The following is a 14,494-nucleotide window of genomic DNA, read 5'->3' on the forward strand; positions in this document are numbered from 1 at the left end:
TCGCATTCCGCACAAACCTAGCGCCCACCTGAGCTCAGAACTCCCCAGCCCTGACAGCAGCGGCCACGCTCACCAGTCCCTAATTCAAATCGAAACTATTCAAAACCCTCACTCCTGCTGAGCAATTGATGTGGAGACTCTCAGCCGTGCCAGTTCTTAAGAGCCAAACAGAACATGGCGCCAAACCAGTGGGCAATCACACCTCATCAGCATTCAGTCAGAAAGCACCCATTTCAGAATCAGCATAATTATAACCTGCAACACTCAGTCCTACTGACCTATAGGCATCAACCCTTCGTCTGTCCTAATTTGAGCAACCAATCAGAATAAGGGTCACTCAATTCTTTATCATTCACTATTAGTGCTCCTCTCCCCCACCCCACCCCACCTCCACATCTATTCCTGCTCCACACAAGCAGGACCAGTATCAGCCAATCATGAGCAATCTTAAATTCACCGCAAACAGATCATAATCTGCTCCCGCTTGTGAGTTTCAGTTTCCAAACCCTTATCTGTGGTCCTCCTTCTTTGCTCTCTCTTCTTCCCCTCTGAGCAGTGAAGAATGAGCCTGTTCCATATTTCTACTTTTATTTGACAATAACAAACTGCATATAAAAAGGGAGAAGGCAGGCGGGGAGGCCCTAGATCAGCTCCTCTCTGCATCCCCAAGTATCCACTTCTAGGCCCCAATGAGGACCACCCCCTTCCCGCCTGGTAGTGGGGTGGGGATTGACAGGCAAGGGAAGGTTGTGTGTGTTTGCGTGTTATGTATAGGGGTGTTGGGGCTCAAGAATGGAGAGGGTCAAGGAGTAGAGAAAGGGCCTTCCCTCATCCCCCCATGGGGGCTGGTACCCTAAGGAGGGGTCTTGAAGGGAATTATGAGGGTCATATGCTTCAGCCTATGAGACGGTAGAAGATCCAGCATCCAAAAGTGACCCAGTGACTCGCCCAGCTGAGCTCTGACCACTTGTGGACAGTGTATGCCATGCCGTAGCCCTGTAGGAGAGAAAGAGGTCGTGGTTCTGAAATTCAAGGACAGAGTCTCTCAGGAAAAGCCATCTTTTGCCCAGGGATATTTGGTATGTCCTCGTATACCTAAGTGACAGACGGGTCTAGGTACTTATGAAGGGTAGCCAGGTAATGTTTTTCATTCCTTAAAGATCATTTCAAGGGGATGAGTGTATAGCTTGATGTAGGGTGTGTGTTTTTATGCAGGAGACCCTGGGTTTTGATTTCTAGCTGCAACAAAAAGGCCATTTTAAAAACAAGATGAGGGGCTGGAGAGATGGCTCAGTGGTTAAGAGCATTGCCTGCTCTTCCAAAGGTCCTGAGTTCAATTCCCAGCAACCACATGGTGGCTCATAACCATCTGTAATGAGGTCTGGTGCCCTCTTCTGGCCTTCAGGCATACACAGAGACAGAACATTGTATACATAATAAATAAATATTTTAAAAAAATAAAAACAAGGGGCTGGAGAGATGGCTCAGTGGTTAAGAGCATTGCCTGCTCTTCCAAAGGTCCTGAGTTCAATTCCCAGCAACCACATGGTGGCTCATAACCATCTGTAATGAGGTCTGGTGCCCTCTTCTGGCCTTCAGGCATACACAGAGACAGAACATTGTATACATAATAAATAAATATTTTAAAAAAATAAAAACAAGGGGCTGGAGAGATGGCTCAGTGGTTAAGAGCATTGCCTGCTCTTCCAAAGGTCCTGAGTTCAATTCCCAGCAACCACATGGTGGCTCACAACCATCTGTGGTGAGGTCTGGCGCCCTCTTCTGGCCTGTAGGCATACAGACAGAACATTGTATACTAAATAAATAAATAAATAAATAAAAACAAGATGATGTGCTGGATGCAATATGAAATCACTGGAAATCTGAGCGTCTACCAATAAGGAACAAAATAAACCATGTTGAACTCTTGCAATGGAAAAAATGAAGATGCTATGTGCTTAAAAAACTGGGGTGAGCAAGGTGTGGAGGCCCATGCCTTTAATCCCAGCACTTGGGAGGCAGAGGCAGGCCCATCTCTGTGAGTGTGAGGCCAGCCTGATCTATGGAGCTAGTTCCAGGACAGTCAGGACTGTTACACAGAGAAACCTTGTCTTAGGGAAAAAACCTGGAGGAAAGAAACTAAACTAATTAAATATATTGTGTGTATGTTTGACATGCTTTGAGGAAGACAGTTAATAAATGAATTAAAATGTTTGTTTGTGCATTTTGCAGTGACTATCTCCAATGGTTACTTTGTGTTTGTTTTGGGTGCTAAGGATCACATTTCAACCATGGTAGACAAGGGCTCTACCACTGTGGGCTCTACAGTCCCACCTCTAATGTATTTTTTGTTTGGTTGTTATTTTTTTTTTTGAGATGGGTTCTCTCTCCATAGCCCTGGCTGGCCTTGAACTCACTGTAGACTAGGCTGACCTCAGATTCACAAAAATTATCTGCTTCTGCCTCCCTGAGCGCTGGGACTAGCAGCATTCATCACCACACCCATTCCTAAAATGCTTTGAAAAATGTTAAAGAAGGGCTGGAGAAATGGTTTAGTGGTTAAGAGCACTGATTATTCTTCCAGAGGTCCTGAGTTCAATTCCCAGCAACGACATGTTGGCTCACAACCACCTGTAATAAGATCTGGTGCCCTCTTCTGGCCTGCAGGGACACATGCAGGCAGAACATTTACATAATAAATAAATAAATCTCAAAAAAATATTAAAGAAAGCCTGGCATAGTGGTGTATGCCTTGTAATCTCATGTATTTGGGAGGCTGAAGCAAGGATAATCTTTTTTTATATACCTGAAAAAGAAACTCAAGTGGGCATGACAGCTGATATGTAATCTTTTTTTTTTCCAGACAGAGTTTCTCTGTAGCCCTGGCAGTACTCCCAGATCTACAAGCTAGATCCCAGGCTAGCCTTGAGCTCAGAGATCCATTAGCCTCTACCTCCCAAAGTGCTGCTGGGATTAAAGGCATGTAATCTTGGCACTAGGGAGGCTGAGATTTGAGAAAAAGGATTCAAACTAGCCTGGACTAATACAGAATCCAGGAATGAAACAACAACAACAAAAACCAGGACCAAACAAATCCAAATTTCTTTTGAGTCAATGTTTTTCTACTAAACTCACTATAATACAGAGACCAAGCTGGCCTTGAACTTACAGAGACCCAGTTGTCTCTGCCTCCCAAGTGCTGGAACTAAAGTTGTGCACTGCCATGCCAGGCTGCAAACCCAAGATTTTGTTTTGAATGAATTTTTTTTTTTTTTGGTTTTTCGAGACAGGGTTTCTCTGTGGTTTTGGAGCCTGTTGAATGAAAATTTTAAAATATTCTTAATTAGGAAAAAACCATGAAAATTTATTTTTAGGTAAGAATTTAAAAGTCAGGCTGGGTGGTGGTGGCACACACCTTTAATCCCAGCACTTGGGAGGCAGAGGCAGGCAGATCTCTGTGAGTTCGAGGCCAACGTGGTCTACAAGAATGAGTTCCAGGACAGACTCCAAAACTACAGGGAAACCCTGTCTCCAAAGCAAAACATAAATTTTAGGTTTTTTGTTTGTTTGTTTTTTCAAGACAGGGTTTCTCTGTGTAACAGCCCTGACTGTCCTAGAACTCACTTTTTTTTTTTTTTTGGTTTTTAGAGACAGGGTTTCTCTGTGGTTTTGGAGCCTGTCCTGGAACTAGCTCTTATAGACCAGGCTGGTCTCAAACTCACAGATATCTGCCTGCTTCTGCCTCCCAAGTGCTGGGATTACAGGCGTGCGCCACCACCGCCCGGCCTGGAACTCATTTTTTAAACCAGGCTGGTCTCGAACTCACTGAGATCCACTTGACTCTGCCTCCCAAGTGCTGGGATTAAACGCGTGTGCTGCCAATACCCAGCCAAGGTGATTTTTCTAAAAATAAAGTCTCAATTATGTTGCCCAGGTGGTAACATTCCCGGGCTCACACATTCCTGCCTCAGTGTCCCAAGTCGCTGGCACCTGTAAGTATGCATCATCACTCCAAGGAACATAAATTTTAAAGCAGAATCCAGGGCTGGGATGTAGCTTGATCGGTAGCATACAGGAAGCCCTGAAATCCATCCCCAGCACACATAACCTGAGTCTGGACAGACATGTCTATAATCTAGCACATGGAAGGTGTGTGCAGGATGACTAGAAAGAAGTTCAAGGTTGTTTCTGGCTAATAATGAGCTTGAGGCTAACCTGGGTTACATGAGTGTCTCTTTTTCTGTGTGTGTGTGTCTGTCTCTGTCTCTCTGCCTCTCTCTCTCTCTTTCTCTCTCTCTCACACACACACACACAGATATGGGGGGTGAGGGTGCAGGAGGGCTGGAGTGTGTAACATAGTGGAATGCTTACATGTCCTTGCACCAAGCCCTTGGTTTCATCTCTAGCAGCCCATAAAACTGGGCTGTGGTGGTGCCTGCCTGTCATTTCAACCCTTAGGAGGTAAATAATGAGTTTGAGGCCAGCCTGGAATACATGAAACCCCTCAAAGTTATACACAAAAGTAAAACCTGGGGCCAGGAGGCAAAGCAAATGTATATAACACGAGGGAGGACCTGGGTTCAGTTCCTAACAGTTAAACGGATTTTGTATTCTATCTCAGAAGAATGGATTTTAGAGGGTATATAAGTAAATACTGCAGTTTACTCAAAGGAAAGAGCCAGCAGTGTGACTAAATTTGAGGGACAATGGGAAAGATGGAGCAAGGCATTTGTACAAGCTAAACCACGGGACCTTGGCTTGGCCTCACTGCCTTGGTCTTCAAGGTTCTCCCAAGTGCCATCCCTGGCCCACCTCCCAGCCCAGGGCACCACCTCACCTGCTCCTCTGTGGTGTCGTCCACATCGACATCAAACAGGGAGCCCAGGTAGGCCAAGTGGAAGACAGCTAGGGCCCCAAAGAGCAAGTTTAAGGCTCGTACCCTCAGGCCCTGTGGGGGACAGATGGATATATTTAGCAGCTGAACCTGCCCACTGTCCCCCACCACCACCCGTGCAGGGAAGCCCAGGGGGACACAAGGCACTGTGGGTCCCAGGAATGAGGATGCCCAGGGTACCCCGAGATAGGAAAGAGATGGTTCAAGGAGCCTCTTATGGGAGCTCAGAGGTATCCAAGGACGAGGGTGTTGGTAACCACGAGGGCGTCCAGGTTGGGGGAGATGCGAGCGTTCAGGCAGAGGAGCAAGAATGGTGGTGAGGGCTTTGAGCCAGGGGTTATGGTGATGAGCATCGTTGCCGGGTGGGAGACAAATGTGAGGTTGTCTGCATTTCTTATGGCAAACAGAATGAAAACAACAACAAAAGCAAAACAAATCCCGCCCTGACCTAGAGGGCCCGTCTTTCCCCTCTCCCCATCACTCTGCTCAGGCCACACTGGCCTCCTCACTGTTCCTCCAACATTCCCAAGTTGGGGTGGGACTTTATGCTGGGTATCCCCTTTTCCTGAGATGCTCCCCTCCCTTACCTCTTTTACTTAAAGAACTCACAAGTTGCCTCACCTACGGAGGCTTTCCTGATCTTCCCAACAAAACGGGAAACCACCGCCACACTTCCCATCCCCTTTCCCTTATGCTTAGCGCTACTCACAACCTGACAAACTACTACTAGCCTTGACTGACTTTACTGTCTCCCCAATTAAAATCTTTGTCCCACGGGGCCAAGACTTTGGCCTGCTTTGTTCACCACTTTGTCTCCAGCACCTAGAACCAGCAGGTGCTCAATAAATGTTCAGTGGGGGGAACGAATGCCAGGTGTGTATACAGCAGGTGCTCAATAAATGCCTGTTAGAGAAACAGATGCGAGTGAATAGAGGCGAGGTTTTAGGAATGGCTCAGGCACCAGAAGAGGAGGCTGGGCACCCGGAGACAGATACAAGATGGAGACAGAAGTGACATTTTGGAAAGGGCAGTGTTGGGTACAAGGTTACCCATGATGAACTCTCACCAAGCGATGCCGATGTGAACAGTCCGGCAGACAACGCTTCGACAAGATGCAGGCACTGAGGATCTGAGCCAGGCGCTTTCGGAGGACTGGACAGGGTGGGACGGCAGGTAGTGCGGTTAGTCTTTGGGACCACTGGAGCTGGCCTCCCATGAACCTTCCTCCCACTGGGACTCTACCAGGCTCTGCACTCACCATGTTCCACGTAGGTGATAAATGCCAGGGACAGCAGTACCGCAGCCAGGTGGAAACTGAAGCCCTGGAGAGTTGAGGAAGGAGACAATGAGAGCGATGAGACTCTGGTTCCCCCGCTCAGCTTCCCTCCATCCAGGTCTGTCCAGCTCACATGCAGGAGGGCACTGGATGCGTAGGTGACTAGCACGGCTGAGAAGGTCCCCAGGCGGAGAGCATTCTTGAAAACATCTGCAGGCGAGAGAGATACAGGTTCAGATTGTCCGGAATGTCCACTAGCCCTTGCAGGGAGTGACAGGTAGGAAGATAACCACAATCTGTTGGGGCCCTCAGGATAAAGTCTATGATGTCCTCAACTGTTACAAGCCTGAAAACGAACTCCAAGTCTTCCTTCCATCCTGCTTCAGCCAGACTTCACAAGGCTAGCTAGTCAGTGGCAACTCTCCATCCTTCTAGGTCCTCAGGGCAAAATTCAACCTTCCCAATACACTTACACTGTTAGCAAATCTTATCAGTTCTTCCTTCAGAATCCACCAGAACCCTACATTTCCCTGTGCCTGTTGCCACCACTCTTGCTGCTCCGGGCAGCTCCAGCGGCCCCCTTGCTGCTGTCACCCCTCTCTCCACTTGCCTTCATCTAGCTGAAGGGATCCAGTTACAAAAAGGCCAGGGGGATCCAGTTCCAACCCAAATGACTCTCCTCTGATTCTAGCCCTGCCCGGAGACACTATCTCTCAATGGTCCAGGAGTCTCTTGAGGATCTCTGATCTCATGTCCTGCTACTACCCCACCGTGCTCACTTTGTTCTTCCAATTCTGGGGATATAACTGAACGGCTTGCACGCGCCCTACCCTGGGGTCACGTTTCCAGTCCCCTACAACCTTCTTGCTGTCTCTCCGACACATCAGGCAAACTCGCACCTCAGGGCCTTAGCACCTGCTGTCTCGCCACCTGTCACATTCCTCCCCCACACATCTGCATTCCTTGCTCCTTCAGTGTCCTTAGATCTTTGTTCAAGTGTCAGGAAAACTTGCCCTGGATAAAGTATTTTCCAGACCACTCCCTGTCCCTTCCTTTTTCAACATCGCTGTTACTACTCACGTCGGCATTTATCACTACCTGACTTACTGCGTATTTTTTCCCTAATTATCCACCCTCCCAATTACCACTTTTACCAGGTTAGCAAATGTTGTGAGTTTTTTTTTTTGTTGTTATTGTTCCTAACATACCTTGTTTTTGAGACAGGACCTCATGTAGTACCCAAGGCTGACCTAAAACAGCTGTGTAGCTGAGGATGACCTTGAACTTCCAAGCCTCCAGCCTCCACCTCCAGAGAGCTGGGATTACAAGCAGGTACCACACACCCAGTTTTTATGTGGTGCTAGGGATCAAAATCTTGGGTCTCATGACTACTAGACAAGCACTCTACAAACTGGGCTACACTAACAGCTAGCCGCTGCTGTGTCTTGAGTCTCATGACTACTAAACAAGCACTTTACAAACTGGGCTACACTAACAGCTAGCCGCTGCTGTGTCTTGAGTCTCATGACTACTAAACAAGCACTCTGCAAACTGGGCTACACTAACAGCTAGCCGCTGCTGTGTCTTCAGCTCCCACCATGCAGCAGTTGCCCACTAAATGTTTGCTGTAAAAATGTATGAAAGGGTCTGGGTTACCAACTTTTTTGGAGTGGTGACTTAGGGACTCACAGTTATTTAACCAATAAGACATGGGCAGGTTCCAGCTTGTGACAACTTCCACCATGGACCGGGGCAGCTCCACATTCAATGGTCTAGAGACTGTCAGGTCCCTTGTGGGCAAAACAGACATGCCATTACAGTTGGTATCAAGCTAGCTGGTTGCTATGCTTCCGTCTTGACTGGCTCCTTCTCAGGATCACCTCCCACCACCCTACACTTCCTCCAGGCAAAACCCTGTGGGAGAAGGGGCCCCAAAATCCTCCCCACCATTCCAGGTGGTCCTTCTCCTCCGTGAAGCCAGCCCCGGCCAATGTGGCTGTAGCCTCAGACAGAAAGCCCACAAAATAGTTGCTGAAGTGGAAGGAGACAGCACTCTCGTAGGCCCGCAAGCCACCTGTGAAGAAAAGGCCAGGAAGGAAGGTATTACATCCAGGCCCAGACACGACACCCCCCCTCCATGTCTCAACATCGCGGCCTTGTGGACTCACCTTACCATGGTGCCCCTAGGGCCCCCAGAGGTCAGGAATGCAGCAGAGAGGAGAGAAAAGAGAGTCAGAGAGACCCTGGAAATTGGCCTGAGTTCTTCATAGATAAGACAGAAACACGGTAGCAAAAGAGGCAGACTCTGATGGTCACACACACACACACACACACACATACACACACACACACACAGTCAGGTGATTGATTGATTCCACATGGCTCAAATGAATGCATGAGCTGGCATATGACACAGCCCTGCACACTAAAATGGCCACACGGCCAGACAAAAATGTTCTCAGCCTCTCAGCTCTCTAACCAGATTCAGTCACCTTATAAGACAATAAAATAAAACCTTAGTGAGACACAGAGACAGTTAAATGCCCACTATGCACACATACACGGTCAATTTCACAGACAATGTCAAAAGCAGAATAGTGCCCCGCATTCCAAAACATAAAAGTACTTCAATTAGGCCTGGGCTTTGGGCCCGACAATTTAACTCAGGGGCACTGGTCAAGTGACTTCACTTTTTTCAGTCTCATTCTCTTTTCTTTTCCGAGACAGGGTTTCTCTGTAGCTTTGGTTCCTGTCCTGGAACTCACTCTGTAGACCAGGCTGGCCTTGAACTCACAGAAATTCGCCTGCCCTTCCTTCCGAGTGCTGAGATTAAAGGCGTGCAACGCCTAGCCACTTTTTGGAGTCTCATTAGTATTAGACATAACCAAGAGCCAGTGAGTAAGGGTAGCGAGTCATACGATCAAACGGCTAGCAAACAGCCAGATACAGTCCTGGTCAAACAGGCACAGGCTCATAGCTTGTCATAATCCTTTAGGCAGATAGCACCAAGCAGTTTAAGACGGCAGACAAACTGCAGAGTCAATCACAAGCAGGCAAACTGCATGCTGTACAGGCAGACCAGAATTACAGATAAGCCAGAATCACCGACCCAGGTTTACTCTAGCCAGTGACAGCCACACAAGCCCACCACTGACAATGCACAGCAAGCCAGTCAGGATTCTCAGCCCAACACTCAGAGAGTCAGTGGCCACAGGCAAACAATTCAACTCTGTTATCAGGAGTCATGGGCAATTTAGAGTCACCAACTAATACACACTTGCCGCTTTCCATTACAGTCACATAGCTTGTTTCTATTGGTACAACAGAAGGACATCCAGACACAGTAGTGTTGGAGTGTCAGTCATACACGGAGTCACTGAGCCAATCTTGGTCAAACAGACATCCACAGACAGACACTTGGTCTCTGTGCAGTAATGGGGTAGATGGTCAGTCAAATTCAGATGTCTGGAACCATATGGTCCAAGGCTCTGGCCCAGCCCTGGTCATCCCACTTGCCCTCAGCACCTGCCCTCATTTACCTGGCTTTGCGTTTCTTGCTGTAGTAACAGAAGACAGACAGAAGCATTAAGAGACAGGCTCAGAACTGGGAAGACCCCAGGCTTCTACCCAACCCCCTCACTGCTACACAGGGGCCTTGAAGGCTGTGCTCACTTGCGAAAGAGTCGATCACCGTCGAGGGGGACGAAGTAGGGGAAGAGGTAAGGGCCCACACAAGTGGACAGTACAAGGCACAGCAGGGCCAGCGCCAGGCTCCGGGCCACCTTCTTCAGCCATCGGCGGCTCTGTGGGATCAAGGATCCATGAACACTGCCCCATGGCGACTCCCACAGTCCCTGCCCACCTAGCCACCCAGGAGCTCACCAGTGGGCGGCCTTGGACAGCCTGTAGGTAGCTGTGGAAGGATATCCAGGGCCCAAAGACGATGGTGCCCACAAAGTAGAGGTAGCCCATGAACTCCACAGGTGAGGGCACTGCACCCACCTCGCCCCGGTCCAGGTCGAAGCCCAGAGACACCGCCTTCATGGCCACGATCATCTGGGCCCCTATGTGTGGGGCCCATGGTCAAGTGTATGGACAAGAAACCATGTCACAATGAAAGATAGGGTGTACCAGGTGTGAGGTGCCAGGAAAGGGAGACACGATGATAAGCAGAAAGAGACAGAGAGACACAGATGCCAGGGGAGAGGGAGACCTGCGCTGTATGTGGTTTAGGAAGGGGGAAAGTCAGGGAGGAAAGAATCAGGGTGGGGGCTCTTAGGAGATGAGGGGGGAAGAGGGGCAGAGCTACCCACCTCGCATCTTGTGCCATGTCACGGTGTCCACCATGTGCATCTCACTGAAGGAAAAAAGGTGACTGTCTTGGCCCTATGCTTCCTAGGGCTTTGGACACTACAGGGGGGCATCAAGGTATTGAAGGGGTTCTGCCTTTCTGATGCATACTACATACTAAGGGAAAAAAATTCCCAGCGCCCCCTCCACGGGAAGCCCATGATCAACCCATCCTGTACAGCCTCATGAAAGGAGCAAGTGTTCCAGTCTCCTTCAGGGACACTAGTCACTCTCTCTTTCTGGTGTCTCTTTGGAGAATGGTGATCCCTGACTCCTCCCTTTCTCCTTATAAGCCCATGCCATCCTATCTAGGACCACTTCATCGAGGCCTTGGGGAGCCGCCTGCCTTCAGGGTGAGGGTGAGGATGCACACCCATACCCCATGAGTAGGTAGATGAGGATGGTGATGGAGAGGAAGACGCCTCGGTGAGAGGAGTGTCGGCAGAGGAACAGCACGAGGTAGCACAGGAGGCTGAGCAGCACGACCCAAACCATGTGCAGCTGGAAGAAGTGGTAGAGGCTGAAGAAGCCACCTGCCACGGTGCTTGCATGCTTCAGGTAAGACGGTAACCCTTAGGGGACAGGGAGAGAGAAAAGGGGGGGGACAAGAAGTGGGAGGTTGGTGGACTGGCAGGAAAGAAAGGAGGACTTGGGCAACAGGGCCCACTTTGGGCAAAGGCCTAGAATGTGATGGGGATGAAGGGGACCCAAAGCTGATACTGATGAGCTTGCAAGTGTAGCAAGGTCCGCATTTAAAAAGGAACATCTACCAGGGACATTTCAGGGATCCTGAAAGAAAAAAATTATTAATTTATGTTGGACAGTATTGCATCCAGATTAAAATTTTGCAGGGGTGGGGGATGATGGTTGAAGCTATGACTATGGGGGGGTGTGTGCTTTTGTTCTCAGGGACCATATACTGAAGGACTTGGGGTGAAATATCATGCTACTATTACTGAAATGGCTCAGGAAGATGGGCAGGTAGGAAGATAGAGCAAGCTTTTTTTTTGGTTTTTGGGTTTTTTTTTTTGTTTTGTTTTGTTTTTTTTTTTTGGTTTTTCGAGACAGGGTTTCTCTGTGGTTTTGGAGCCTGTCCTGGAACTAGCTCTTACAGACCAGGCTGGTCTCAAACTCACAGAGATCCACCTGCCCAGCTAGAGCAAGCTCTTATAGCAAAATATGAGCTATGGAAAACCTGGTGATTAATTTATATGTGTGTGGTCTCTGAAAAGTTCTTTCAACTTTTCAGTAGCTTTGATATGTACCAAAATAATAAAACTGGAAAAAATTCACTTAAGATGAAAAGGAAAAGGAACGAGAACCTTTGGTTTTCAGAAATCTCTGTATCGTATAGGGATCCTGGGGATTCGAACTTTCTCATTTGGCTATTGACCTGCTATGATTGTGGAAGCTATAGAATCTAAGAACTCAGAAATTTCATCATGCCCTGATTAGAGAAATTCATAATGTCAACATTTTGGAAGCCCAGCCTGTGAAAATTTCAACTTGGCAAGACTCTTTAAACCCGTAACTATGATACTTTGCAATATGATACTTGTAACACCAGCATTTAAGGATCTGATTGATAGATAACCTTAGAATATAGACAGCTGAGGCTCCCACAATCCCCGAGTGCAAAGAATGCTGAAGGTCATGTCTTAGTTTAATAGGATGTGGCTTGGCATAGTGTGGCTTGAGGTGGCTGTACATCAAGAAGGTGTTGTGGTGGAATGGAGCTTAGCTTAATGGATGTGGTGGGATATGCTGGACCTGTAGGGGCCTGGTTTGACATGGCAGGATGTGGCAAGTTAGGATGTGGCAGGGTAAGGTCTATCTTGATATTCATGATTGTGGCAGATTAGAGAAAATCTAATGTGGTGGAACACAATGTGGCAGGCACTTACCCAGCCTCCAAAGGAGGCGGCAGGCGAAGCAGATGGTAAGGAGCAGCCAGATCTGGTCAAGGCCCTGTTGGACAGTAGGCAGGAGACAGCCCTGCAGTAGCTGCTGGAAAAATTCCTGGCGGCTGAAGGTTGCCATTGTGGATCCACACAAATGGATGGACAGATGGATCTGCCAAAGGGAGGACACAGAGACAGTAAGATGTCCACGGGGCTACCCACAATCAAGGTTTGGACTTGAGCACTCGGGACTTCTGTTTGGGGCTGCCAAATCCCCAGCGTGGTATTGGAAGGCTTGGGAGGGTGGGGGAGAGGATGTGAATCAGGTACGTCAAGCTGAGCCACCAACTGTGCTATCAGCGGGTGTTCTAGATGCACCGTGACCCGCAGGGAATGAAGGACCTGTGTATCTTGAATGCTGCGAACAGTCTGGTCCAATGATGATAGAATGATATGCATTCTAGACCTATATATCAAATGGGAACGTGGGAGCCGCGCGCACACTACTGGAGACCTACCTGATGGAAAGGAAGCCGTGGTCCTGGGGGCCGGGGACGTGCACTGCTGCCACCGTCGCCACCTCCTCCGGGCAGCCTCCCCCTCAGGCCGCAAGGCCGGGACCAGCAGTGGCTCCCAGGGCGGCGCGGCGGAGCGGGCCCTTTAAATCCCGGGGCGGGCCAGCGGCTGAGTTTCTCCAATCGGAGAGCGGGAGCGGGGCGGGGACCGGGAGGAGTGAGCCAGAGCATCGCGAGGAGGAGCAGCAGGGTTGAGGGGCGCGGGGCGCCGGAGCACGTCGGCGCACGGAGGGTTCGCGGGTGCCCTTTTCAGGCCAGTTGCTATTCCAGCTCTGAAACGTTCGAGACGTTCGAGGCACAAGAATTTCTCAACTTCCAAGAAAATGTTTCCTAATGATTATTTTGTAATCCTTAAGAACCAAGATGGAAAAGATAAGGGAAGGGTTGAAGCTAGCCCCTTCTCTGCTAAAAAGGTCGCCCCTGCGGTTCCTCTAGTTTAGATTTTAGCACGACCCTAGTAACAGCTGGACAAATAGCCGAGGTTCCTCTTTTCCTATCTCTTGAAGGATCTGAAGGAAGGAATTTTCAGTCTTCCTTAGCCTCAGGGACCAGCCAGGACCTTTTGTAGGTAATGACTCTGTCACCTAGGAGCACTCACTAGGTGTCTTATCGACCCCCTAAGGGCAAGCTGTGGGCATTTGGTTTATCATTAACTGATTAGCTTAATCCGCCACCAGACTGGACCCTGCAAAGAAGGTGACTTCAACTGATAACTAAGTGTTCCTGTAAACTAGAAAGAGGCTAAGAAGGAATGCTTAAAAGATTGACCCTGACAAAGATCTGTACCGCTCTCTGTACCAACACAAAGGGTTTGTGCAGCACGGTTCTCTCCCGAAAGTACGCTGCCGCTGCCGTTGTGGGCGTTCAATTCTATTCCTAGGCTAATGAAACCTCAAACTCCCCAACAAGAGCCCATTTTTTTTCCCTAAGGCGCACTTATAGGGCATTAAGGGGCTTAGCTCCAAATGTGAATGTGAACAGAGAAGCATGCCCAGGTCAATCTTGACCTCATCCTGACCCCAGGACCTAAGGAAAACAGGTTCTAATAAGATTAATGCCTGGCTGTATGGAGTTAAGGAAGTTGTGCCCATTCACTCTGGGCGGTGTCCCTTTCTGTTAAACAAAAGGGCAGGATTAGCAGTTCTTGGCTTGGAGAAACTCTTTGCCTGTCTCTGTCCCTGCAGTCTGGGGATGCAACGCAGGGGCCTTGCTTTCTAGGTAAATGCTCAGCCGATGAACTTTTTAACTTTGATTTAAATGGACTAAATTATTAGTCATGTTTACAAGCGAAAAATATTTAACAGGGTATGTGTTTCTGTACATACAAATGAAGGCTTACACAAGCCAGATGCACAAATATTAAAGTCCTTTCCTCAAAGGTAGAATTCAGGGCTAGATTCTCAGTGGTTAGGAGCACTTGCTGCTCTTCCAGAGGACCTAGATTTGATTCCCAGCATCCACACGGGTAGCCAACAACCATCTGTAACTCCCAAGTACT

The 14,494-nt window shown here is 48.7% G+C and overlaps 1 protein-coding gene across 1 annotated transcript; it reads right to left on the bottom strand.

The window, feature by feature from the left end:
• Window positions 1-894: 894 nt before the first annotated feature.
• LOC121442652 (protein-serine O-palmitoleoyltransferase porcupine-like) lies at window positions 895-12,986 on the bottom strand. Its single transcript, XM_041644251.1, is given in 16 exon segments — window positions 895-996; window positions 4,838-4,948; window positions 5,961-6,046; window positions 6,153-6,216; window positions 6,304-6,380; window positions 7,860-7,960; window positions 8,118-8,239; window positions 8,241-8,244; window positions 8,339-8,353; window positions 9,710-9,727; window positions 9,843-9,973; window positions 10,053-10,234; window positions 10,484-10,527; window positions 10,900-11,092; window positions 12,425-12,593; window positions 12,940-12,986. Coding segments are annotated over 15 exon segments (1,386 nt in total). The 5' UTR covers window positions 12,561-12,593; window positions 12,940-12,986.
• Window positions 12,987-14,494: the final 1,508 nt, after the last annotated feature.

The sequence above is a fragment of the Microtus oregoni genome, unplaced genomic scaffold, assembly GCF_018167655.1.
Source record: "Microtus oregoni isolate MIOR12 unplaced genomic scaffold, Mior012 000092F_ref0000046, whole genome shotgun sequence".
Classification (NCBI taxonomy): domain Eukaryota; kingdom Metazoa; phylum Chordata; class Mammalia; order Rodentia; family Cricetidae; genus Microtus; species Microtus oregoni.